Source organism: Pseudomassariella vexata (assembly GCF_002105095.1).
Source record: "Pseudomassariella vexata strain CBS 129021 chromosome Unknown BCR38scaffold_20, whole genome shotgun sequence".
Lineage (NCBI taxonomy): Eukaryota > Fungi > Ascomycota > Sordariomycetes > Amphisphaeriales > Pseudomassariaceae > Pseudomassariella > Pseudomassariella vexata.
Window position 1 is genome coordinate 148,009 of NW_024467975.1, and position 26,340 is coordinate 174,348.

General features: G+C 51.0%; 6 protein-coding genes and 1 non-coding gene across 7 annotated transcripts; 2 read left to right on the forward strand and 5 right to left on the reverse strand.

The window, feature by feature from the left end:
* Positions 1-1,396: 1,396 nt before the first annotated feature.
* BCR38DRAFT_354818 (FAM96B protein) lies at positions 1,397-2,355 on the forward strand (the record flags this gene model as incomplete). Its single annotated transcript, XM_040856904.1, has 2 exons — positions 1,397-1,619; positions 1,979-2,355. 2 exons carry the CDS (start codon positions 1,397-1,399, stop codon positions 2,353-2,355), a joined length of 600 nt encoding a protein of 199 aa, XP_040710522.1.
* A 2,134-nt stretch (positions 2,356-4,489) lies between these two features.
* On the reverse strand, positions 4,490-5,451 carry BCR38DRAFT_108783 (elongation factor G, III-V domain-containing protein). The gene has a single exon (XM_040853356.1). The coding sequence runs from the start codon at positions 5,355-5,357 to the stop codon at positions 4,818-4,820; it is 540 nt and encodes a 179-aa protein (XP_040710523.1). The 5' UTR covers positions 5,358-5,451; the 3' UTR covers positions 4,490-4,817.
* Positions 5,452-6,012: 561 nt separating this feature from the next.
* Positions 6,013-9,245, reverse strand: BCR38DRAFT_449829 (P-loop containing nucleoside triphosphate hydrolase protein). The gene is made up of 3 exons (XM_040861316.1): positions 9,062-9,245; positions 6,714-9,003; positions 6,013-6,494 (listed from the first exon to the last, which is right to left on the reverse strand). Exons 1-3 carry the CDS (start codon positions 9,079-9,081, stop codon positions 6,225-6,227), a joined length of 2,580 nt encoding a protein of 859 aa, XP_040710524.1. The 5' UTR covers positions 9,082-9,245; the 3' UTR covers positions 6,013-6,224.
* Positions 9,246-13,535: 4,290 nt separating this feature from the next.
* Positions 13,536-14,892, forward strand: BCR38DRAFT_354854 (acetyl-CoA acetyltransferase; the record flags this gene model as incomplete). Its single annotated transcript, XM_040856908.1, has 3 exons — positions 13,536-13,600; positions 13,699-13,748; positions 13,808-14,892. 3 exons carry the CDS (start codon positions 13,536-13,538, stop codon positions 14,890-14,892), a joined length of 1,200 nt encoding a protein of 399 aa, XP_040710525.1.
* Positions 14,893-15,774: 882 nt separating this feature from the next.
* On the reverse strand, positions 15,775-20,802 carry BCR38DRAFT_355058 (paired amphipathic helix protein Sin3b; the record flags this gene model as incomplete). The annotated part of the gene is made up of 6 exons (XM_040856925.1): positions 15,775-16,302; positions 16,363-18,912; positions 19,019-19,613; positions 19,674-19,783; positions 20,011-20,288; positions 20,370-20,802. The coding sequence occupies 6 exons, from the start codon at positions 20,800-20,802 to the stop codon at positions 15,775-15,777; spliced, it is 4,494 nt and encodes a 1,497-aa protein (XP_040710526.1).
* Positions 20,803-21,772: 970 nt separating this feature from the next.
* BCR38DRAFT_354829 (uncharacterized protein) lies at positions 21,773-22,364 on the reverse strand (the record flags this gene model as incomplete). The annotated part of the gene is made up of 2 exons (XM_040856905.1): positions 21,773-21,865; positions 21,921-22,364. 2 exons carry the CDS (start codon positions 22,362-22,364, stop codon positions 21,773-21,775), a joined length of 537 nt encoding a protein of 178 aa, XP_040710527.1.
* Positions 22,365-24,199: 1,835 nt separating this feature from the next.
* On the reverse strand, positions 24,200-24,302 carry BCR38DRAFT_t351. Its single transcript has one exon. It is a non-coding gene; the product is annotated as a tRNA-Thr (tRNA).
* Positions 24,303-26,340: the final 2,038 nt, after the last annotated feature.

A 26,340-nucleotide genomic window follows, 5' to 3' on the forward strand; every position in this document is an offset into this window, starting at 1 on the left:
GGGTATCTATTACACTGTTGGTCAATAAGGGGGTGAAGGGAGGGAGAGGAGAGAAGCTGGGATGATGGTAGTGGAAAAGGCAGATTCCTGCAAGGCACACGAATCCCAACTGTTCTTCCCCTTTCGGCAACCTCGGCCAGTAACGAACCATAGGTTCAGCTCAGGCCTTGTCCATCAACGACCCTTTGGGTTGGATCTGAGGACGGGATCGGAGAACCAGGACCTATCCAGAATTCCTGCGCCATGCTTCTTATCCACCGGCCCGGCTGTTCACCGTAAAGTACCAAGCAAGACCGATGCCTACTGGCGCAGTGCCAGGGATCGGGGAATTTGACTTTATGCGCTCGAGTCGACGAACATTCTACAGATCTTCTATCAGTCGATAGAAGATCCTCAGAACGTAATGATCCCCTAGGGCGGTGTCAACGGTAATGACGCCTCCATCCATAGTAGTACGTCTCTTTTAGTATAGCTTTGACGGCCACTAGTCAAATATAGCAAGGTGATCATTGCCGCACTGCCTCGAAATGAGACGTCGCATGAATTTACTAAATGACGAGAGGATCTTCTGAGAACAACACCCTGCAAGAACACCAGATCTGATAGATTATACCATCTCCAATCCAGATAAATACGGTCTTGGACTACGTGCAGGGCGGGTCCTAGTCATGCTACCTCAATCCACGGTTGTATTTGTATCCTTCCTATTTCAGCAGCGAGACACGCGGCAGACCAGGCACAGGCAGTCAGGTATTCTGGTGCATGAAGACATGTCCATGTCATCAGGAGACCAATAGCAGAAAACTTGACTACCTGCCATAGACGTTCCGCAAGAAGCGGAAGGGAAGGGGACACGTTGGCAAAACCATCACAAACTCGGCCACATTTTGCCAAGCCATCAATTCATATGAAGCTTGATGCAGCACAGAACCATGAAGACACCCAGAACACCCCTTGGTCCCAACGTAGGTTATACTTGGTTTGGATCAAATTCTGTAGGATCCAGATCTTGAAACCACAATAAACCTTGACAATAGTCTGGACACAAAACCATCAGCTCATGGGAGTCACGGTAGGTACGGAGAATCGTGGCCCCACTCCGCTCCCCATTGAGCCTGTTGTCTGCCGCCAGCTGCCTGGCAAACAGCATGCATCTACGCAGTTGAGCACCGAAACCGCTGCACAAACACTTCACTACTGTGGACCAGCAGTGGCGCAGTGGCGACCATACCAAAGCCGCTGCTTGCGATGTAACCGCCACCAGTCCATAGACCACAATCTAAAATATCGCACGACTGAAAGCGACCACCTGCACTTATCCTAGCAACTTCATCGTCATCAAATTCCTCACCGAATACCCAAAAATCCCAGGACATGCGCCCTGACCGAACCCACTATGGATAACGCAAACCCCACCATCCTCACGGCGGCACAGCTGCCCACCAGACAGTCCAAGGCCACCAAGGCTGTGGTTCAGGGGCCAGTATCCCAGTTGAGTGAGCTCATTATGCGCAAGCCCAAATATTTGTCGGAACCCTTCTGCGACGTATCCTGGCACGACATCCGCGAAAAGGACAACGATTTCACTGAAGAACCCATCGACGAGCAGGAGATCTACGGTAAGCCAGCCTGAATTTACTTCAGAGTCCATTTTCATCTGCTCCTGTGCCTATTTGGGCGTGGCGGAGGCTTGGTTTGTCATGCTGTGAACCACCAAGTGTCTCCTGGGCTGCCAGTGTACATGGTGCACGTTTCATCGTGATAGATTCGTGCAGCGCCAATGCGCTCCACGAACTACATCGCTGCCCTTGCTGGAAAACTCTACTGAGAGCCCACGTGAGCCACGTGGTTCCATGATGTACTTTGTATGACCGACACTCAACTGTCTAGGTGTTTATCATGCCATTTTTTTCCCACGCCTTTTCAAGATTGTCTAATTATACGTCCCGCAGCGAGTATCAGACGGCTAACGTTTCAGACTTGATTTCCACCATCTCTGACCCTGAGCATCCCATTTCACTTGGCCAGCTGGCTGTCGTGAACCTACCTGATATTCAAATCACACCTTCTCCATCTGCACATTCAGATCCAGATACCCTGATAACAGTGCTTGTCAAGATAACGCCAACCATTACTCATTGTTCTCTGGCGACCGTCATTGGACTTGGCGTCAGGGTCCGTCTGGAGCAGGCACTGCCGCCCAACTACCGTGTGGACGTGGTGATCAAGGAGGGGGCGCACAGCCAGGACGACCAAGTCAATAAGCAATTGGCAGACAAGGAGAGAGTAGCTGCGGCTTTGGAGAATGACAACCTCAAAGGGATGCTCGACGCGATGCTTGCGACCTGCGAGTAAAGACTTAATGGCTCAAACACTCGAAGCATTATGTACCCAGGGCAACAAACAAGCTCACAATACGCTCCCTGCTGGTCATGCTATATCTACTTGTGAGTTTGTAGAAGCATTCAAGCAGGCCGCACACATGGCAGCCATTTGGGTCCTGTTGACCATCTGTGTCCGAGTCTGCACCGGGTTTCTATCCAATCCAGCCAGGAAACACTACTTGGGCCACATAGCTACGTTTTTCTGCTTGGCTTGCTTGGGAAAATCTGGAAGGTACAGATTCAAGGGGTTATACGGGCCTGTTGGGCCGGCGTTGGGGCAATTGGGGCAATATCCGTGGGCGGTGCCGAGTCTCGATGGAAGGGGATTGAGATTTGGAATAGAAAGAACTAAACACCGTCTTTCATGACTGCTTGTTGGTCGGCAATGTCTCGAGTCTGGTGAAGTTCCTCATGAGCTTCAATGCACACTCCGATAAGGGTTTCCAAGGCACATCTCCAAGCTGCATCGTGCATGTTGATGATGAGGCCACTAATATAATCTGTGGCGAACCATGTATGAGTCCAACTCAACGTCTGGTCTAGCAACGCCAGTAGAACAAAACCCAAGATGACAGATTGTATCTATGGCCACGTTTCTCCGGCAGTAGTTGAGATGTCGTTACTCGTCAGCCCGAACCAAAGTCGCGGCCCGATTCGGATGGGTTGTGGATGGTAACTTAGCATGATCTTCCTAAGATCGGCAGCGAGGAAGCAAATTTCGGTGACGGCCCTGGTCGCGTTGTAACCGAGTCCCCGTCTTAAAGTTCGTGTTGAAGCAGCTTTCGCTGAACCGAAGCGAACATTTCAAGGCATACCCACTGTCGTCAACCCTGGAATATGCGAACCACAACCTGTAACACGCACGAGCTCGATAGGCGCTATACGAAAGCAAAAGGGTATATAACCATGTTGAGGTATTACTCAATTTGGTCGAATAGTCCCCCGAGCACAGACGCTCGACCGCTATGTAACGTTAACCAGCTCTGTTGCTGTTGCTGCTGCTGTAAACAGTTTAGCTAGGTGGACGTAACCAGTAGGGCGCGCTCTCCAACTCAACAACGCCTTTCCACCACCGGGCTATCCATGACGACACAGTGGATCTGAACAGCACCTATGGATGGGGTGGTTGGCAAACCCACGTCTCTGTCACTCTAGCCTAGGCACATACACTAAACTATCTTCTTAACGTAGGCTCTACTAATCAAGTGAGCAAGTAGCCAGTGTCCCCAAATTATCCGATCAGCTATCATTTCTCGTCCACTGGTAATTGGGTAACGAAAACGCCATCAATCTGCAGCCGTCCACCATATTCGGCGCAACTCCAATGATGAAGATCGGAAGATCGTGTAGGACAGGCGGCCGTCCATCTCATCCCGCCATGTCATTGTCAAGCCGCACATGCACCGTGGTCGACGATTTTCACACCACTTCACATGCTGCTGCTCAGAGCCATCCTCTCTGCCCCAAATTCCCCAACCCCCCCCCTTCTTCCTGAGCCCCCTCCTCACCCCGGGAAACCCGATAGTTCCGACCACCCTCCCACATTCCAGAAGCAGTACAACAACGGCTCGCCGCATAGACCCGGCATGCGTCTTTTTGGTAAAATTAAATGGGTTACGCGGAAAACCCAAATTATAATAGTAATAGCAATACTAATAAACGTCAGGCGGGACATGCAAGTCAGATCTAGACTAATCAAGTCTAGTCTACCTGCCGGATTATATCCTCACAGTGCCACACATTGTCACTGCAGTCGGCGACCAGGTGGACAAAACTAGCAGCCCAGACTGTGCATTTAAAATGAGGTGCCAGTATTCCGGTTGATGCAGTATTGGCAGTATCGGTGGATCCATGGAAGCTAGATGGAATATTAACATAGGTAAGTCTTTCTCGACAGTATTGGACCTCCCAGCGCCACATCAAAGAACCCCGTTCGAATGCGAACTGCATGCAGCAACTCGCTTTCCCGTCCAGTCAAAGCCAATTTGATTGTCAGCTCCGGCCGAAATTCGCATCAGATAAGATGAGATAACTCGCATTCGCTAGGCTGCGCCGCTTCGTCTCCATTGGGCAGTATTGGACAAGCATAGGCTGAATAGGCAGTGGCCGACACACTGCAGGGCAGTCAGTCAACATCACTCACTTCCCTGTTTCTTGCCTTAGTACTACGGTTAAGTATGTACGTAGTATGTATGAATGGAGACATCCTGCCACAAGCAAAGATATGCAGATGCCTCCTATCACCAATTTTCCAGAACAAATACGATGCGTCCAGTGTAGCCTCGTGAACGTATTGGTTGCTGTTGCTTTGCGGAGACCGACGGTACCCGGCTTTCAATATTCGTAAACCCTGTATTGTACATGCGAACCGTAGACTCGATTAAATCGGTATCGACCACCCACTACTGACGCCACACACAACCCCTCCCCAAACTACGGACTTCCCAACGCGCCGCTTTCCAACAGGCTTTGATAGAAGTCGGGCTCCAAGAACTTGGCCACGCTGACATCCTCGCTCAACCCCTTCCGCCGCCTGGTCTTCAGGACAAAGTCTCTCGCCGTAGCTTGTGCATCAGCGGCCTGGAGAGGACGCGGTACCACCTCCTTATCAAGTGGGTCGCCAGGAACCTTTTGCCACTTTTCGAAGACCATACTTACATTGGCGCGCCCCTGCGTTTGGATACGCACATCCGTCTCGAAGCCGAAACTGTCGATGACGGGCAGCAAGCCACTAGCGCGGTACAATGGGGTACCGGCAACGGGTCCGTCTAGTAGCACGTGGCCGCGACGCCGTGCCAGCACGTTGTACAGCACCGGGATTGAATCCTGGGGTCCCGTCATGGAGACTGAGTAGAGTGGCTCCATGAGGCGGGGGGATGCCATGAGGAAGGAGCTATAACAGGCGCGGCGTGCCGTTGGAATTATTTGACCACCTCCGCGGAAGATGGCCTCTGGCGCCAGCGACGCGTCCATGATGCGGAATTTAGTATTGCGGATTGCTGTTTAGCACACACCGTCAGTCAAATCTACATCGCTTTATCCACCCGGCGCGGGCTTGAGTGAGGGAACTGCGGTAGCATGGGCATATGGTGGATATATTCATAAACAGCACTTGCTAGTTTACGCTCGCCTGGAGAATACCTCTTAGCTCGAGAGGCGTCCTCAAGGTTGCCCTGTGCTAACGTCAGCGCCAGTAGCACTGGCAACTCGGTATTGTCTAGGGGCGCCTAATCGTAAGCTGGAGCGGACGAGGTTGGTGGACGCCCAGCCCTGCACATCCCCAAATCCGCGTACAGCGACTGCGGAACGTTTGGCACTAACAGTGGGGACCGTTGGAGGCGATAGTGGTATTTTGGCGGGAAATTCACCGTCACCAGCCGATCTCAAGGCCGGAGTGCTGAGCAGGAATTGCAGCGCACCGTGCAATGTTTGCCAGAGTAACAACAGGCCGGCAACTCTCGACGAGTATCGACCATTAGTCGAAATATGCAGTACTGTGCCGTACCACTTGACAGGACAGTAGTGGCAGCCAGCCGGAAAACAGGATTTCGCCAGGGCTTCTGCAGCAAGTATGCGACCGGTAGGCGATGCTTGCGACGCTGAAAGGGGGGGGGGGGGTTGGCCTGCAGTTTGTTTCCTAGCATATGGTGCGCGACATGGGTTGTATCCAGTTCATTGCCGGCCTAACTGGTGGGAGGATTGCCAAGACCCCTGTAGCTCTCATCACTGTGCTGGAAGTCCCTGGCCCCCTGTTCCCTCCTGGTCCCTGCACGGCGGCATCGAGATGAAATCTGGAGTGACATCGGCGCTCCAAGATGGAGACTATCGGATCTGGACGTATTATATTCTCTCGGCCGGACGCGCGGAAACTCTCTGCGTTGTATGGCGTGCGTGTGGTGTGCATGTGTCGGAAGGGAATAAAATTGAAGGAGGGCGGGTACGTGCAATGCAATCCATGCAAAAGGCAGAATGGAGGAGGCGAAAAGGTAAGAGATAGAGTAGACTCAAGTGAACTAACTTACGTTCTTCACATAATGGACCTTCGCGGGCTGCCCAACTGAAACCCTGGCGAATGGTTTCTCGCACAGTCTTGAGCAGACTCTTATCGACCTGCCAAACATGTTAGGTATTATTCAACACGGTGGTATTCGGGGTAAAGAGGTCGGCTCCTGGTTCTGAGGCTGAGAGGACAATCCAGACACAGCGAACGAGTTTCCAGTTCGGGCGACGTCTTGCAGCGTTCCGAGCAAGTCCATATAATGACTCACTAGGAGTTCAGACCTGTGCCACATAATGATGGGAAGAAGAAAACTGCCGCGTGGGGCTTACCTCGGAGGGAAGCGTGTCGTCCTGTAAGATGTTTGGGCCCAACTCATCCGGTCCAAATGCCCATATGCTTCTCGCAGCGAGCAGATCCCATCCGTATTTCTCCTCGAAGAACTTGGCCACTTTCCGGGTTCCGTCACGCATCTTGACGTGGCCCGCCTCAATGTCTTCCGGAATGCCGTCATCTAACGGTTCAGCGACCATGGTGATCTTGTTTTTCTTGTTCGGGGTAATAGCGTAGCATTTTGTTGCCGACATCTCGTCCACCGTCTCGCAGAATCGGGTCACAGGGTCAGAAACTTTGATTTCCATATCCGCGTAGAGCCTTCGCAGGTCGTGGAGAACACAATCCATGTAGAGTTCCCCAGTGCCGAGGATGATATGTTCCCCAGACTCTTCAACTTTCGTCGTGATTAAGGGATAGCTCTTGTTGATTTTCCTCAAGCCGTCCAGCATCTTCGGCAGTTCTGACGGGTTAATGGGTTCCACGGCAACTTTGAGGACAGACTCGGTGAAATGCGTTATTGGCTTGAAGATATACGCCTCCTCGTCATCTTCCAGCTTAGGAGGCATAACAGTTGCCGACTTGACTATAGAGTTGTCGATACCGCCGAGCAATGCCCAGTTTCCGGCCGGAATACCGTCGGTTGGTATGTTGTACCTCGTCTCCGCAATGTGCACCCCAGAGATTGTAGCCATGGTCATGTCCTCCTCGTCGTCGATTGAGTATCCTTCGCCAAGAACTCGCACTTGCATCCCTGGCCGCGCTGTGCCGCTCATGACCCGGCCGAACGAGGAAAAGCTCTTACCATCGGTAGCGTTGAACAGCTTGGTGATGTTTATCACTAGTGGGCCGTCTTGGTCGCAAGCCTTCATCGATTCTGCCACCTTGGTGTCTAACGGGCCCGTGTAGTACCGTTCCAACTGTTTTTGTGCCGCTTCAAGCGGCGAGGGAATATGCTGAACGACCATGTCGACGAAGCCCGTAGACGGGCCGAAGAACTGTTCGCACACCAGTTTTAGTAGCACTTTAGCGTCCGTTTTGTACTGCGATGGTTTCAGGACGATGTCCAATGAAGCCAAGGTGGCTTTGAGGTCTTCGGGGCTTTGGCTGATGGAAAGCGAAAAGACTTTGTAGATTGGCTCCAGGATGAAACTGATGAAGGACCGCTTCGCACGATTCTCACCCTGTAATGGCTTACGGCTGAATGTTCTCTTCTTCGGGTTGAAGTAGACATCACCCCAGAGACGTTTGGCAAACTCATCCATGATGACGCCCGGGAAGTTGTCTGCATACATCTTGGCAAAAGACTGAAGGGTGAAGCACCAGCCCATTTCGCTACATGCGAACAGCACGTTGCCTTTCTCTGGACTGAGGCGCCTTTTTTCTCCCGCACCCGGTATCGTGTTCTCAATAATGGTATTGATCTCTTCAATGCAATGTTTCAGCTTGAAATAGGCATCGGTGGGCGGAAGGCGTAACTCGAGTATTAAGCGATCCACCTTGTTGACTATGAGTGTCATGGGAATATCCTCAAGTACGGCATGCTTAATGATCTGCTCGGTGTTGACCTGAACTCCTTCTACCACGTCCACCACTAAGGCCACACCATCAACCAGTCGTAGTGATGCGGCAACTTCATCAACGAAGTTGACATGCCCTGGGGTATCAATAATATTGAAAAGGTGTGACTTCCCCTTGGTGCTTTGTAGTACCAGGCTCATTGGAGCAGCCTTGACTGACACGCCTCTCTCCCTCTCCAGAACGTGGACGTCGGTATACCGTAGTTGCTCATCTCTCTTTTTTCCGCTCCTCTTTTCAAGTCTTTCACCGATATCATGAGTCTCCATGACCAACATGTCCATGAAAGAGGTCTTTCCGTGGTGCAGATGCCCAGCCAAGGCAACGTTGCGTATTTGGTCGGGGTAGTTCATCAGGTCTGCCATGAAGCCGCGGTCAAAAAAGACGGGCGGGAGGTCGTCCTCCTCGATCGTGAACTTCTTGATATCGGGCGGTGCGATGATGGGCTGTGTGAGTGGTTGTGCATCCTCTTCCTGGACGAGCGTCTCGACGTCCGCTCCATACACCTGCTGGGCTGTCGGATAGTATTGTTTGTCCTCGTGAAGAACAACAGCGTTCGAAGGTCCCTCATCGTCCAATTCCATCAGCTCTTGTCCCGTGGGCTCATGCGCCGCCTCAAATTCCTCGTCGTAGACATATTGCCCAGCATCCACGCCATGCTCTGACTCCTCCTCAGATGCGTCGGCCTCCTCGCCAATGAAATTGCCGAACCTACATGAGTGGAATTCGGTCAGGTTGGGCTCATATGGAATGTCTGCGGGTTACTTACTCATCGTAGAGGTCGTCCATGGCTGCTGGTGTGATACAAGTTGAGAGGCCGGGTTGGAAGTGGGTATGCTTCGCGATCAACGCGACTCTCAAACTTTTTGCAAGGCTGACTGCCAAAGGTCAAGGTGGTAAGTGGTGTTGTGGCTGGTGAGGCAAGGCTACAATTGTACCAGGTCATTGAGGCTCTTCAAATGTTAGCCGTGCCACGCCCCATTTATTTCGGATTCGCTTGAGCTCACTAACCTAAGTTAGTGCTCACCACCAACTTGGCCAGTTTTTCGATAGATTACAACTGTTACACGCAAAGGTGGTCAAAGATTTGTGAGGTTGTAAAAGCATGACATTCTATCTAGTCCTATGGAGCACGAAGGTTGGACTTAGTCCCGAAGGGCTAAGTCACGTGGTAACCTTGGTGGTCTTGGCAAAGCCCACCAAGGTTGCCTAACAACAACTTTCAATTAGAACCTACGTAATAACCGCTAACTAAAGCCTCTCTCGAAGATATCTGTAGGCTTTAATTAGCCTGTTAATCGACGTCTTCTAGCTTCTTTTACGGTAATTAAAAAGCTCTTTTTAGCTACTCTACGTAGTCCTTTGTAATATGAGACGGGCCCGCCATGACGACTCTTTCCTTACATATTTATAGCGTCGGTAATAGGTTCTACGTAAACCGTAAGATTAATCCTATTAAGGCGGTCGATATAATTATGAGGGCTATGTCTTCGGCTTCAGATAGTAGTTTATGAATATAAGGAGAGAGCCGATATGGCGGGCCGGTCTCAGCTGACAAGCTGAGTCGGGAGGGATTCGCCCCCGATCCGGTAGAACCCTGGTGTTAGAGAACAGAATGCCATAGGCACCGGTGGGACACCGGTGGGGCTCTGGTGTAGGGACGTGCGAGTCATGACACGATATGGAAGTCTTGGTTTGCGGAACAATCGGAGAAACTAGTGCTCCGCGGCTCCGACGCCGGGTTCTAGCTATCTATGTAAGGGGCGGAGGCCCGGGAAGAAGATAGAGAGAGTAGAGATCAATGCATCATCGTGGGCACCCCTACCTGAGACCGCCAGTGACCACCCGGTGCTACGTAGGAGGGACGCCCGTTACTCCCCATCACTCTGTACTATTGCCTTCGGCCTAGCCGTACCCTGACACCCGGAACCGCTCAGTTTAAGAGGAGAACTCGAGACGCTCCTACCTAATTTAGATTCCTTAAGAATTAGTCTTGTAATAACGTGATCCACAAGTCATTTTCGCACACAAGTCACTTTCGCACTTTTTCAAATATTTCAACCTTTTAACTTAGCTTGCACTTTTCTTCCCTCCCACAACATGCCTCGTAAATCCAAAGAAGCAGATCTTCAGCTAGCTATCCAAGCTAAAAAGCGCAACCCTGAAATTTCATGGCGTAAGCTTGGCCGTATCTACAACGTTTGCGACCGTACACTAAAGAATCGATTCGACGGCGACCAAACGCGACACGAAGCTAATATGTTAAAACGAAATCTAACTCAAACCGAAGAGGATACGATTGCCCGACGTATAATTGAGCTAGATGCGCGAGCATTTCCTCCTCGGCTTCGATACGTTGAAGAAATGGCGAATGTCCTACGACGCATACGCGACGCGCCCCCCGTCGGCAAGAACTGGACCACGAACTTCGTTAACCGCCGACAAGACCTCCGAACGCGTTGAAACCGTCGAATTGATTACTAGAGGGTATTTAGCGAAGATCCTATTGCGTATTACGCGTTGTTTGAGCTTGTTAGGGACACAATCGCTAAATACGGTATCCTACCGGAGGATATCTACAACTTTGACGAGACGGGCTTCCTAATGGGCATAATCACAACCGGTATGGTTGTAACGAGTGCAGAAAGACACGGACGGCCTAGACAAGCTACACAAGGAGGTCGGGAATGGGTTACGGTGATCCAGGCTATTAATTCGCAAGGTTGGGCGGTACCGCCGTACATCATCTTCGCGGGCAAGGTTCATCTTGCTTCGTGGTATCGCGGTAACGACCTACCGGCCAACTGGAAGGTCGACCTTTCCCATAACGGTTGGACTACTAATAATATTGGTGTGGAATGGGCAAAACACTTTGTTCAACATATTATTAGCCGTCGGAAGGGTGCGAAAATTCTCTTAATATTGGATGGTCACGAGAGCCACCACTCGATGGATTTTGAGACTTACCTCGCGGCGCACGGCGTAATTACATTGTGTATGCCTTCCCATTCATCCCACAAGCTCCAGACTTTGGATTTGGTACCTTTTAGTGTGTTGAAACGGCTGTACGGTGCGTTCGTGGAGGGTTTAATGCGAAGGCATCAAACCCATATTGAGAAGCAGGATTTCTTAGCTGGGTTTTTGGAAGCTTTCATTGGTGCTTTTCACGAAAAGAACATCAGATCAGGATTCGAAGCAGCTGGACTTGTTTCTTTTAACCCGGATAGGGTCATATCTACGTTGGATATCGCAAAAGTAATACGAACACCGACACCCGACCCCCAATTGCCTCCCTCCGTCTGGGTTTCTAAGACGCCTACCAACACCCTCGAAGCCGAATCGCAGTCAACTTTGATTAAAAGTAGCGTCCAGAGGCATCAAAACAGCTCGCTGACGCATATTTTGAACTCAATTGACTCGATTACGAAGGCTACGCATGCAATGATGCATGAGAATGCATTATTACGTCGGGAGAACGAAGAGCTTCGTGAGACGAACCATATACTAAGTAAGCGTCGTAGGACGAAAAATAAGCAAATCCAATATGGAGGAGCACTTAGTATAGGTGATGCACAAGTTTTACGGGCCTTGAGGGGTGATATCAAGGTTATGGAGGAGGAAGAAGGGGAAAGCAGTCGTCCTGTAAAGCGCCGGCAGACCGGTATAAGGCGCTGTGGTATTTGCAGAGGGACTGGACATAATGCAAGGACTTGTTCAATAGAAGTAGAAACTGATAATGAAGAAGATTTTGAGTAATTTAAAGGATAAAATGCGGGTTATAGGATATTACTGAATTACTTGAAGGTGCCAAGAAAAGTGCGAAAGTGACTTGTGTGCGAAAATGACTTGTGGATCACGTTATACGCACCTGTATACTAGCCTATGTTACGAACCGTTGGCCCTGAACCAACATTACAGGCCCGTCGGCAGGCCAGGTGGATACAAACGCTAGGATCACGGGACCCCGCATCGGAGGAAGGAAAGGACCGATAGGTCACGTGACCTACAGGGGTGGATATGTTGGATATGTTGGACAACCAACATATCCAAGTGGGGATCAGTGAAGGAGAGATGGGTATATAAGGGACAGGACTCCCAGGCATTTCATAGATAGACAGTCTCTACTTCAGTGATCAATCTAAGCATCAATCTAACCCATTGGTGAGGCAAACTGCCTTGGCGGCTCTATTCCCAGTTACCCTACTTGAATACTTCAGTTACCCAGAGCCCTATACTCCATACGTCAAACCCCGATATTATTGCTTGAGGACTCCGCAGCAGGACTTACTTACTAGCACAGACCCTTACAGACTCTTTAGTGGTTTACGCAGCTAGACTATTAGAGGTTTCGTTACAGTGACCCCATAGGGGGTTACCCTATAGCTATAGATAAGATAGATAAGAGCTATAAAAGAGCTCTGCCAGGCCAGAATAGCTGACCTGGCCATCCTTTCCCAATACAACAATTCACAGCCTACATGCACTCGCATCACGGGGGTTCTCGCGTTTTACGCCGCTTTCTCGCGCAATCTTAGCAATTTTAGCTTAAGGATACTCTTGCATGCAGACGACGGCTTCCTATAGCTGTAAGTCTATTACGATTAGAAAAAGCTAATAAATTAATAAAGATAGGATAGGTTGAAGTTGAAAGTATCGAAAAACTAGCCAGGTTATTGATTAAGCTAAGTTAGTAAGCTCAAGCGAATCTGAAATAAGTGGGGCGTGGCACGGGTACTAGTTTCGAGGATTCCTGCAATCAATTGTTTGAGGCAAGCTACCCCTGAACTACTATCAATTCGATTTTTTTTTTCCTCAATTACCCGCCGAAGACGGCTGCTTGGTTGCAGCTGCCCCACTACAGCGGGAGAGTAGCTGCGGAAGACCCCTGTTTGGGCAACAATTCCCTTGAGATCCACAGCGGCAACACAGAAAGTCCGGGACCCGCTACAGGCCCGACAGAGCTTCAGCTTACATTCTGATTGGGTATACAACTCATCACAGCACGGCGCTAAAAGCGACAGTGCTACTGAGTGGGCCCCTGAAGGAATGTCATTGATGAGGGGCGGTGAGGGGCAAGCAGCTTTGAATTTACATAATAGCACCGGTCGAGTTGAGCAACAAGAGGGACAGAAACCTCAAATAAGACTTGGACTTATCAGATCAATTGTTCTCGCGGTAGCCTCTCTTCTTAATCACATATTGTCCTCCTTTCTTCCAGTCCAATTCCCCCTCCAGTCGTCAAAATGTCGGGTCTGCCACCAGTCTACATCGTTTCCGCCGCCAGAACGCCGGTTGGCTCGTTCCTAGGGTAAGTTGAGGCATCCTACCTGTACTCGATCATCTCCGCGTCCGGGACGCCCAGAAAAAAGAAAAAAACAGAGAATAAGCTAACCAGAAGCTATGCAGACAGCTGTCAAGCCTCAGCGCCACTGAATTGGGTTCTATCGCTATCAAGGGTACGTTGAAAGCCCCGACATTATTCTGTCTCATATGTGTTAACTTGCGCTACTTACAGCGGCCGTTGAGCGGGTCCCCCAGATCAAGCTCGAGGACGTTGAAGAAGTCTTCTTTGGCAATGTCCTGTCCGCAAACCTCGGCCAAGCCCCCGCCCGGCAATGTGCCATCCACGCCGGCCTATCGCCAGGTGTCGTCTGCACGGGTGTCAACAAGGTGTGCGCCAGCGGTATGAAGGCTATCATCCTGGGCGCGCAGACCATCATGACGGGCAACGCATCCATCATTGTGGCCGGTGGCACCGAGTCCATGTCCAACACGCCCCATTACCTGCCCACCATGCGCAGCGGTGCTAAATTCGGCGACCAGGCGATCGTCGACGGCATGCTGAAGGACGGTCTGGTCGATGCCTACAAGAAGGAGCACATGGGTTTGGCTGCTGAGCTCTGCTCTGAAGACCATACCATCAGCCGTGAGGACCAAGATACGTACGCCATCGAGACCTACACGCGTGCCCAGAAGGCGACCGAGGCGGGTATGTTCAGCACGGAGATTGTGCCCGTCGAGGTCAGCGGCGGCCGCGGCAAGCCGGCCATCAAGATCACGACCGACGAGGAGGTCAAGAACCTGAACGCGGAGAAGCTGAGGACGGTGCGCCCCGTCTTCAAGGCCAAGGACGGCACCGTCACAGCCGCTAACGCCGCCCCTCTGAACGACGGCGCCGCGGCGCTCGTGCTCATGTCCGAGGCTAAGGTCAAGGAGCTGGGCGTGACCCCGATTGCCAAGATCCTGGGCTGGGGCGACGCCGCGCGCGAGCCCGAACGCTTCACTACCGCCCCCTCGCTCGCCATCCCCAAGGCCATCAAGCACGCCGGTGTCCAGGAGTCAGATATCGCCTTCTACGAGATCAACGAGGCCTTCAGCGTTGTGGCCCTGGCCAACATGAAGCTGCTCAACCTAACGGGCGACAAGGTGAACGTCTTCGGTGGATCCGTCGCCATCGGACATCCCCTGGGATGCTCGGGCGCTCGCATCACTACCACCCTGACGTCGGTATTGCGCGAGAAGAAGGCCAAGATTGGATGTGCTGCTATCTGCAACGGCGGTGGTGGCGCTAGCGCCATTATCATCGAGAGTCTGCAATAGATCCATGGCAGCTCCAGGCTTTGGAATGGCATTTTAGAGGCAAAGGTGTTCATAGATACCTAGGTACCAACTACCCGTGAGGCACGTTGATTTCGATTTGCGAAGCATTCTCTCAAAAACACATCTAAGACATATACATTTTACCAATGACTTTACCCAGACCATGTATTTGGGACCTACTATGCGCACATGTTCGCCATCCCGAGGGAAACCGACACACCTCCCATGCCCTCTAAACTAGACAGCAGCTGCAAACAGCCTTGTGATCGCGAGCGTAGAGATGCTGGACACTACTTTTCTGACCGTTAGTCTACTCGATTTCCAGCAGAACAGACAATTACAGCAACGATCACCTACTGCAGGGGGGAATAACACACCATGTATACGGGAAAAAGCCCTCTCCCGACGTACAACAACTGGGAAGTTGAATGCTGCATAAGCTGAGGCCAACAAGTTTTCGAAATCACTGTCACAAACAAGAGAGTAATATGGCATAAATTGAGCGCGTCTTTTAGCCCCGTCAACACTACTATACAGAAATGTGAAACGACCGGCAATGTACTTTTGATGATTACCGACTGCTGGGGGCTGAGATTAGAATGCAAAGGAATCATTTCTCCTTGCCAAAAGTCGATAATTCAGCGTAGCAAGTTTGGGAGCCGAGAAGCGCTCAGTCCACCATGGCTCAAACCATGGCGACTGCAAGACTCGAAGTTCATACCGAGGTGTTGCGGCACAAAAAAAAAGGCCAAGATATATCGGCCAAGCTGTGAAAGTGACCGCTTAACGCCGTCCCAGATGTCTTTCCTATGTCGTATCCGAACGGAATGAGAGTAAGTCGGTCTTCGACCGGTGAAACGGGAAATACACTACTTTAGATGCTCATTCTTCCATGTCTACGTCAGGTGCGACGCCATCCTTAAACCAGGCCTGGAACCTTTCATTCGCCTGCTGGACTTCGTGCTGGGTGACATTGCGCATCCAGGGACTGTTCATAACAAGCTTCTCACGGAATAGCTGCTCACGGTGGTCGCGTATGTTGGCAGCACGTTCCTCGGCCTTCGCCTTCTCCTCGTCTGGCTCGGGTGCTGTTGAGTAGATGAAGTATTCGGAGGCGCCTGTGTCCCAAACAATCTCGTTGGAGTTGAGGCAGATGGCGAGAGGCAAGTTTTCCTCGTATTTCAGGGGTTTGGGAGCGGTCCCATCGTCCAAATCGACGTCACTAGAAGGCAGGTTTCGGGCTAGAACCGTCTTTCTCAATCGTGCACGTGGGACGCCTTCTGTTGGCTCCACACGCATGTACGAGGAGATGTAGTACTGCCAACGCTCGCGCACTTCCATTTCATCCATATAGAACGTAGTCTCGTCACGCTGTAGCCATCGGACTGTGGCCTCGTTCTTCTGAGGGAACTATAGATAGAAAACTTGGTAAGTATATAATCCATCGAAGTAAGTGTGGACATTACCCACCCAGCAAATGACGAACATGTCCGCATCCTTAATGCACTTCTGTGCAAACGTGCGGGCGCTGATCTCGGTCTGGTAGCTAGTTTCTTCCTGCAAGCGGTTGTTCAGGAACTGTGCGATCAGGTCAGGTGTCTTCTCCTTCGAATCCGTGCTTGTACAGATCAGAGAAAGTCGGCAGAGGGTTTTCATCAAGTCCTGAATAGTGTACAGGGTCCAGCCCTTCTTCAGGTAGTAATGCCGGAGTACCTCTTGGTAGCGATTCTCGTCAATTTCGCCGGTGATATAGTCTTCAATTAACTCGACAGTCTTGGGCCAGAAGGAAGACGGATCATTCTCGTCGAAGTAGTTGATCTCGTTAACAGTAATGCCAAGATCTTTGGCCGGCTTTTTGCTCTTGGCCCGTGTGATCTCGTCCAGGACGCTCTGCTGGCTGTCCTTGACGTCTTTGAGCCGTTTATACAAGGTCTGGAGGATGCTGAAGAAGACATATATCGTTTGGTTGCAAAAGAAGTTGTACCAAGGGCGGGGGAAGAAACCGTCGGCCTTCAACTCGCCATCAGAATCCAACAGCGGATGGGTTCCCTTGACAACAGTAGCGCGAGGAACGATGGGCAGCCATCGCTCGTTGGAAAACTCTGACGGGATCGCCTCCTCGGCCGCGTCGCCCATCTCTTCCTCGTTTGCGGATCCAACATCTGGCGTGGTCTCCTTGCTGCCTGATGCGGCACTGTCTTCCTTCTCCTTGCGGCTCTTGGTTCCGTTGCGGCCAGGGTCTAGGACGCCGCGCAGGAGATCGGACTTCTTGCCGTTGCGACGAGAACGTCCGTTCGTTAGCTCAGCAGGCAACTGCTCTTCAGCATCTTCCTCGCCAGACTCACAGTCAATATCGTGGAGACGATCCTGGACCTTGTCCTCAGGCAGGTCAAAGAACTGGGGGATAAAGGACTCGAAAAACTCGACGATCCTTTCTTTCTCCGACGCGCTATGGTGCCCGTTGTTCATGCCATACATGACCATAAATCGAAGCAAGTCAAGAATAACTTCACGGTCACCAAGCTCGTAGGCGAACTGGTAGCGAGGAACTTTTTGGTTAGTGCTGCGAATACGCCTCTGCTCTTCGTGCTTCGTCTTGATGACATCAACCAGGTGCTTCTGTGAGAGGTTCCTTTTATCATTTTGCTTCACTTGGATGCCCATATGGTCGAGGCTCTTCAGGTGCATGATCTCGGTCTGTGCCTGCCAGACCTTCTCCCACTCACGCTGTGTGAATCGCCATTCTTCGTCCTTTTGCTTCAGTCGGGCCAGCACAACAGGGACGACCGCAAAGGGATCCTGGAACATGTCGTTGACAACGTCGGAGCCCCGTTCAGGTCCATAAATCTTCTTCAGCACACGCCTGTAGATTGAAGTGCTCGGTCCACCGAGGCCTGGGGGCATGACAAAAGTCTCCCGCTCTTGGGCCGTCATGTTGAGCATTTGTTGCGCGATGGGTTCCAGCAGTTGAATGCATTTGACGTTGGCTTCAATATTGAAATCATAGTCATGTCGCTCCTCCTCAATCCGATGCAGACCCTCTTCAAAGGCGTTCTTGCGGTGAGCCACAAATCCCGAATCCTCAGATGCCCAAGTCGGGTGTGAAGCCCATTCGTCGTTGAGGACAGAGTTGCACATCTCATCTCGGCCACCACAAGGCTTGAGCTTTTCTCGGCGAGGTAAGAGACGGTAGCTGGGGCCACTCCCACGGCAGTTGCTTAGTGAAACCTTCTCTGCAGGTGGTTTTGGGCGATTCTCCATGACGTCGCCTTCGCCTTCGTACCCCATGAAGTTCTTAAACCAATTCATGAGTTCAGGATTGCTGCCAATGAACCTGTCCGCCTTGTGAACCAGATCGTTCGTATCGATCAGGCTCTGCGAGTACATGTTGCAAAGCTTCAAGAACTCAATCATACTTGTGCGGTTGCTAATATACTTCTTCACCTTTTCAAAAAAACCGAGCTCCTCCGCGGTGGCACTGGCAGAAGACGTAGGGGGCAGAGGTTCAGGGTGCGTCGGGGTCAGCGTCGGCTCAATTGTGGGCGCGTCAGGCCCAAGGGGCTTGTGATTCAGCTTCGGTCTCTTGTTGGGCCCAGGTTGAGCACCAGAAACAGTACGCTGACCGCCAGATAGCAGGCTCTCTGCCATGCTCGGAGGTGCGACTGAAGACTGCTTGTCGTTTCTGGGTCGCTTCTTATTATCCTTGGTGGCGCTCGGAGGAGGCGCAAAGCTACCGACCGGAGGCAGCTTCTGGCCATCTCTGATAGTATGGCCAGGCTGTGGTGTGGTCTGAGCTAAGCCGCCCACTGCGAGCATCTCTTCAGATCGCGCCTGGTTGCTCTTCGCCGAAGCTGCTGATTCCGGAAGGAACTGCTTGAAATCTTCGAGAAGGTCAGGGGCAGTGTTGAACAAGCTGGTGACTTGTGCATAGACATCCTGAATGGGCTTCTGCTCCCGTTGATAGGTTTGCAGGATCTCAAGGAACTGCTTATAGATTTCAGGCTTGTCCTGAAATCGGTTCTACGCGTACGCGTCTTGATTAGTTACAGCTCTCATCTGTTGGGGCTGAAGAGTGAAAAAAGAGAACTCTGTGCGTCCTTCCGTGTACTATTGAGATTGAACACACCTTGATCTTGTTCACGTAACTAATGGCATGGTTGAACTCGACTGGTCCACGCTTTTCTATATTGGCGGTCTGAGCAGCGCCGCTGTTTGCAGCACCTGTCGCACCTGGAGTAGGGGTCAAGGCTGTACGTGCCACAGGGGCGATGGGTGTAGTATTGTTCTGGACCTGAGAAGTTCCCCGAGGGGGTTGCGCAGAGGTAGGACCATCAAAGGGCGCTGTTTGGCCGGAGGCTTGGGTTTGGTTAAAGATTCCTGAACCGTTTGTCACAGGAGCGCTGAAAGTAGCCTCTGGACTTTCGATGCTGTGCTGTGGTTGTGATTGCTGCTGCTGTTGCCAATTGCTCTGGCGATGATTAAAGAATGGCGCGTTGGAACCAAATTGCCCATGAGACCCGTCCGCTCCCTGGTTTACCCTTCCTGTAATGGACTGCACAGTTGTGCCCATTGGGGTTGTCACTCTAATAGTATTGGGATCATTGCCAGTGCCACATTCGATTCGGTAGCCAGGCGGTAGGAAAGTGTTAAATCCCTGTATAAGGTTTGGATGACCGGCAAACAGCTCAGAGACGCGATTAATGACGCCGGGCGTGTCGATTCTGCTCATCACGTTAGCTACGTGGGCAACGAAGGGGGCTTGAGGATCGGGATATCCTGACGTCTGGCTTTTGAAATCCTTCATGATGTCCAAAAAACGGTTGTAGACGTCTGGCTGATCTGCGAATTGCACTTTGACTTGGTCCAGATAGCTTAACGCATCCTGTAAGATCTCGTGTCAGCAAATGAACGCCTTCCACGCAGTGAAGAGAGCGTAAGAAGCCGCATTACAAGCCATTGACCGTAGGGCACGTCATGAGAAATCCACAGCTCCCAGAATTGTCTGCCTGCTACGGGACGAGCCATGATTGATAGGTTAATGGTGTTGTATGGACGAAAAAAACGACAAAGCCAGGAACCATGAATTGACGCGCATCAAAGTATAGCTGCTCAAGATACAACTGGTGTATGAATTTGGAAAGTGGCAAGCGGGAATCTTTGCAGGATAAAGATGATGAATGCGACGTGGATGGGCAAATTCAGGAGATACTGCAGTAATGCAACGTCCGATGCTTGTGTTGAAATTGGGACCGGGCAGGTGCGAGACACTACAACGCACCGATACCAGCACAAATTTCCCTTCAAGAAGAACGACCAACTTACATTTAAAATAGGTTGTTGACCCTGTGGAAGTGCGCCAGATCCTCCGGGCATAGGATGCGCTCCAGACATTGCAGCTGCTGCTGCAGCGCTGCCATTATTGGCAGCAGATCCTCCTCCGCCTCCCGTAGCTGCTGCCGCTCCTGCTGCTCCTGCACCTCCGCCAAACGGCAAAGCCTGACCGGAAGGACGGTTTCCCTCCTGTTGCAGCGGCCCTCCGAACACGGACGCGGGCCCCGATGATGATGGTGTCGGTCCAGTGTTCTGTCCTCCTATCACTCCAAACATCTGACTAGACGCGCTCTGGGCACTATGGGGAACTGCTCGATTTGTTTCTGGGGGGCCTTGGCCGCCACCAAAGGAGTTGGTCGAACCGATGGGCATGGGAGGCGCTGATCCATGATTTGCGAGGATGCTACCCGGACTATGGATCGCTCCAGGCAGTCTTGTTGCGACAGGTTGGTGGATGGTGAGCGAGCCAGCATTGCTATGATGCGGCGTTCCAGCTTGGGCTGGATACTGCTCCCGATTATGGCGCTCTGCCGAGTCACGGTCCCGGTGGGCCATCTCGTCCGCCTGGTGAGAATTCATGACTGCTTCTATTAGAGCGATGCTATCGCAAGACGTCAGTTATGGCCCGGGCTTCAAGAATTATGCTACTGTGAAGAGAACGCCACGAGATAGTAACCGGGGGTAAGGGCCTGCGAACGTTGATGGACAATCGCAAACTTCAAAAGCCACCGCGATGAACCCTCAAGGGGCAGCTGGGAGGTCATGGGCACCGATTGAGCAGCGGGTGAAATACATACCTTCTACATCAGTGCGGCCTGCATGTTTGATGGCTTGTGCCAAGAAGTGGAAGTTAGAGGTTGGATATAGGTTGTATATGGGTTGAAGGGATGTGGTGAGCTGGGTGAAAGTCGCCGAATTGAAGCTCTCATGAACTGACCCTGTTCGCGACGAGCCTTGGCAGGCCCAACTGTGAGGGTCAAAGTGGATCTACAGCCTTGCCATCGGCAGCATGATCTTCCGAATGCCGGCCCAAAATCAATGTCATTGGCAAGCCTTAACAGCCGAGGTTTTCCCAGTGATAGTCAGGGTCATTTGCTAGATTAAGCGGATCACCTGCACGTAAATTGGACAAGACAGAACGCGTTTTGTCAGGTCAGATTAAATGTCCTTGTGGACTCAAAATCAGAGCAATTGTCAACGAACGTCTCAAAACAGATGTTCCTATATGCATAGTTCCTATCAGGGTCTAACGATGAACTTGTACTGCTCTTGAGATGGAGACGAGTGCCAACTTAAACGAATGGAATCACTTCAGATGGAAATCTCTAGCCTATTAGCTCACAAGAATCTCGTTTCTGCATAATCTGTCCACAGCTGTTGCAGCGAATTCTGGGGCCAATAATGCGCAAAGTACTGAGCAACAAATATTTCTGCTCTTAAAAGTAGCCTTCAAGAGTCATCATCAGATTGCTTTGCTAGGATGGCTGCCATCACTGTTCCATCCAATTGTACACCTCAAGGGCTGAAGAGGGCGACGATGCGACCACCATTACGCATAGTTTCTAACCCCTCGGACGATCCAAATCTCTCCATTACCAACCTGACTACCTACAATATCGACCTCGATATCGTCAGGTTGGATCTAGTCAGAATTAGCATTGGATTGGTAGTAAGAGATGACAAGATCTTGGACCTACCACTCTAGCACCATCCCTTTTCTCCCACCAGATTTCCCTGTCTCCAAGAATAGTCTTTATCTTCTCCTTTTCGGGCCACGGGCTCATTGGCACAACATGCGCCTCAACAAACCTCCTCAGATTCTTCTGCGCCCTGTCTTGCCCGTCGCCGCCCTCATACGCATTTGCGCCGAGCGCCTCATAGTCTCTGGGGTCCTCCCAAGGTTTACGCGGTAGCTTCTCAATCTGGGAGTTTAGCGGGGCTATGACGGTGCTGTTCTGCGACAAGTCGTCCAAACGGCGCGATATCGACTCAATGTCCCTCGTAAAGCCGGCGAAAATGTTGATGCTGCGGTCGCGACCCATGACATCTGAGAGCATGACTCCGCCCTGCGCCGGCAGCTTGTTGGAATCCGGGGCGGGAGGCATCGCGGGCCCCGGTCCAGCGGTGCCTGCAGGGTCCATGAGCTGCTGTTGTAGAGGTGCAGAACGGCGGAATGGTAGTACGACAAGTTGTGACGAGACTGTAGCTACGGCAAATTGGAAACACAGCAGTAGAGAAAGCCTCATGGTGAGGGTGAGTAATGAAGGCTGCGATCAACTCATATCGTTGCTAGATTGAGTACCGGGCAGTTGAAGATGCAACTGCAAGTCTAGAGACCGATACGGCAGCTCCCTGTTATCGGGTAATTGAGGGGATGACATCATCTGGCTCACCAAAACCACTTGGACTCGCAGATACCATAGCCACCACCGATCGTCGTTACGTTGTTGATATTATCATAACGAAAATACTGTAAATTTTTATTTCTGAACATAGAAAAAACAAGTAGCGAACTACGATCACTGCTCGAGAGAGAGGTCAACGCAGTCTAACTCTAGGCTTGCCTCTAACCCTAACTCCAACCCAAACCCTGCAATTGGTCTGTCGACGACATTCTTGTGCTCGTCAATCGAACGATCTTGCTAATAAGGTAAGATTATTGTATTCAGAATTCAAACTGGACACGCGTCTGCTTGCTAGAGAATCCATGCAGTTCATATAAATTGGAATCCGAGTCGTTCAGGTCCCAAATGTTTAGTAGATCGAAGGATATCAACCACGTTCAAATGGTGCAGCATCCAACTTGTGTCAGCCTCCTAGAGTTACACGGCCGCATATAAGGGCTGTGATGCGTGCTTTACACTGCGTGAAGGTCGAATTCCACAATTCCAGTCAAATCCAACCGACAATCTTTTGTCATGTCGGGGTTTCTTTTCCTACATGCATCTGTGGGTGACTTCGGCGAAGACAATATTGAGCCAACTACTTTCATCTTGCCTAAGCCTTGCTTGGAAACCGAATTTGAACACAATGAGAGAGCCTTCTAGGTACGCCGGTCCAAAGGGAGGTGGCTTGCAACACCATGACTCCCTAGAGATGAGAAAATTGCTTGATGGTGCACTTTGGGGAACCACAGGATCGAAGGAGAAGGGATTAATCGGCAAGCGAGGTTTCAAGCAAGACTTGGAGGATACCTCAGCGATGTCGTCATCAATCACAGTTTCGAAGAGCCATATGACACTGCTTCAGCCTCGAGTGGTGGGCAACAAAGCTTACATGCAAATGTTAACGACACCAGCCTCGAACGACCGAAGGCTTTATTAAAAATAATAATATTAAATACGCCGTAGGTGTTAACCCTCGGTACCTCTACAAGTACTCCCTTAAGGGGCTATAGATGATATAGCGGGCCCTTAAGCCGCGTCGGGCGGTTATACAGGTAAACTTGTAGCCAAACGACTACTAAACCTCCTGTCCCTCCCTAAGTCTGTGCTACAACCCCTGCCTGAACTACCGATAAGTGTGGTAATGTGGCACTTAAATTCGTCCTCAGGGGTGGGATGCTGCTGATGTGCAGAAGATGCTCGACTATTTTTTTGTCGCGACAAGTCGTAGTATCTGCTAATTGGGGTTCTCGTCGAGCGTATACATCTCAACCATACGCTCAAGTGGATAGACCGTAACGTGGTCAGACGCTCGCAAGAATCGCGGCGAGAGGGCGTGCTGCGCGCCTTCTATCGTGAGGGGACGGGTTCGCCGACGAGCGTTATCGGAAAGGCGAGGTCCGATAAGGGGTCGGATTAACGATTCGAATTCTGGACCGGCTGTCGAGTTATATTCCGCCGACGTAGTGCTTGACGGTCGACTGGCTAGGATGCTCGTAATCCTAAACTGCACCAATCTCCCTATTATCGCTAGGTAGGCGAAGTCAACAAGGTGGGCAGCGCGCCGTAAGGGTTGACTAAACCCCCTTGTGTGTCAGCTGCGGGATTCGAACCCGCGACTCGTCACCGACCCAAGTGGGCGAGGCTCAAATCGGGACTTATCTACCAGCGAAGTGACCAACTACACCAGCCGACAGGCTTTATTAAGTAGACGACATAGAAAGGTTCTCGGAGAGTTCATGCTGATACACTTCCTTCCCGTGTCCACCACATTTGTTTCCCTTGGGCTATATCTCAGTGGTGTCTTTTGGAGACCACTGTAGCCTGGGGTTAACGGCCTTAACGTCGTATAATTTACTGCCAAGGTTCACGAGTCCTTGATGGTGGCTTCCATCGGTCACATTCTCTTCCACAGCATAGGGTACTGACCTCTTACCAGCAGAAAATCCGATTCCCTTGGAGTCCCTCTTGGACTGGTTTCTTCTCCATTTCGGATTGTTGACCCTCATTATCATGTAAAAAAAGAGTTCTAGGCGAAGGCAAAGCACTGGAAAGTCTCCTCAATGAAATTTCCCACCTTGTATGAAAGCGGTGGTAGGGCCTTCCTCTGTGATTACAATACTACCTAATTTGGGTTGGTGAGATATGCTTAGACAATTCTCAAAAGCTGGACACGAGATAATCTTCTTCCAGAGCTACATGGATGTTCGATTTTCGAGATGTCCCAGCCACGACGACAGCGTCGCCAACCCCAGAAGTATGCGAATATAGTGACTCTTGGACTCTCCAAAGCAACATGTACCTTTCTCTGGGTTATTCGGGTATCCTGTCGAGTACGACCGATTCTATCCCTCATGTGCATCATCAATATAATGTGGCTGTGCAATCGGCTTGCGAAGGATACTTTTCTCCGAGGACTCTGTTACGGTCGTGATATCATCTCTCTTCGCATCGCACTAAGTTTACAGAAAAGGGCACCAATGATATTTCCGAGGTCTACTCTGCTGGGGCAAGTGCAACAAGCCTAACTGAAACTACCATCTACAACATAGTGTCCCTGGCAACCAGTTTTCTCTATGCCAGGAGGAAAACAGGTCTATAAACTGAAGATAACTGGTCAGCTCAGTCTAGACCACAACCACTTCAACTGGACACTGGTGATGTGTTTCAGTGGCAGCAGCCTTACGTATCTGTTAGTTGTCTACCCCAAGTTGACCAAAATCACTATTCAAGTTCCTAGCTAGACGGATATTGCATCGCCTGGACCCAGGACAAGTCTCAAAAGGATCATGACGAGAGCATGGTTGCCTTCCTAAATGCATCTACCATCAAATATTCCAATGCCAATGCCGCAGCCGATGTGGTGATCCACTTCCACAAGATCTTTTGGGCAGCTTTCGCCGTTGGCATTACCCAGAGCCCTTCGAGGGCGCCGTACCACTTTCAAAAAACACCTGGAATAACGTCCTTTCCGCTTATGAGATGAGCCCGTGGGATGGTGGCGACGTATCGGGGAGATCCACGTTGTCTGCGTCCCTGTTCTTTAAACCGGATGAGGACTTCACCTGCACCCACGTCACCGATGAGCAAGTGGCTAACTTCATGCGCTTCGACTATGCCATTACTCATCGGGTGTACGCCTATGGGGTTTGAAGGGTGGTCATCCGTCTCGCGCTTATGGTTCTATTTCTCTACGTGGCGACGGTGACAATTCATATGCCCATCATGCATTTTGGTGATCGGCCATGGAGCACCAGGGCCTGGTCGAGCCGGGTTAAGTTTCCCTTGCTAACACTGAACTCCTCCGCCCTGGGCAAGGTCTCGGATAACACGGGAGGTGGTGTCAACAGTGGCGACACGTGGAGGCTGAGGACTTTGGTGAAAGAGTTGGGCATGGGAAACCGAGCTGCGTTGGTTGTCGAGACGGCTCACGGAGATCGCAGGAACAAAGAGAAGGCGAGTTCAGGGAATAATTTACGACCTGACTGAAAATACTCCTAGGGCGTCTGGGCTTCCCGGATTCACTAACTTTTTAGTATGCTCTTTCCAGAGATAAGACGACTCTGGTATGTAAGTCCAAGGTGTCCTCTCCTTGTATGGGGTATCACCTTATGATTTCATGTCTGCTACACGGTCCGAACCGACATCTGCAACTACCATTCGATGAGAAATGTTTCAACTGGTAAGAGGTCCTTCAAGCTGATACTTACAGGGAAAACGATTGAACAGCCCA

Bases quoted from the DNA above. Each gene is read 5' to 3' on its own strand.
- BCR38DRAFT_108783 (XM_040853356.1), bottom strand. From the start codon at position 5,357: ATGGACGCGTCGCTGGCGCCAGAGGCCATCTTCCGCGGAGGTGGTCAA.
- BCR38DRAFT_449829 (XM_040861316.1), bottom strand. From the start codon at position 9,081: ATGGACGACCTCTACGATGA. The intron at 9,004-9,061 runs GTAAGTAACCCG...CCACTCATGTAG, and splicing joins ATGGACGACCTCTACGATGA to GTTCGGCAATTTCATTGGCG. The intron at 6,495-6,713 runs GTAAGCCCCACG...CATGTTTGGCAG, and splicing joins ACGACACGCTTCCCTCCGAG to GTCGATAAGAGTCTGCTCAA.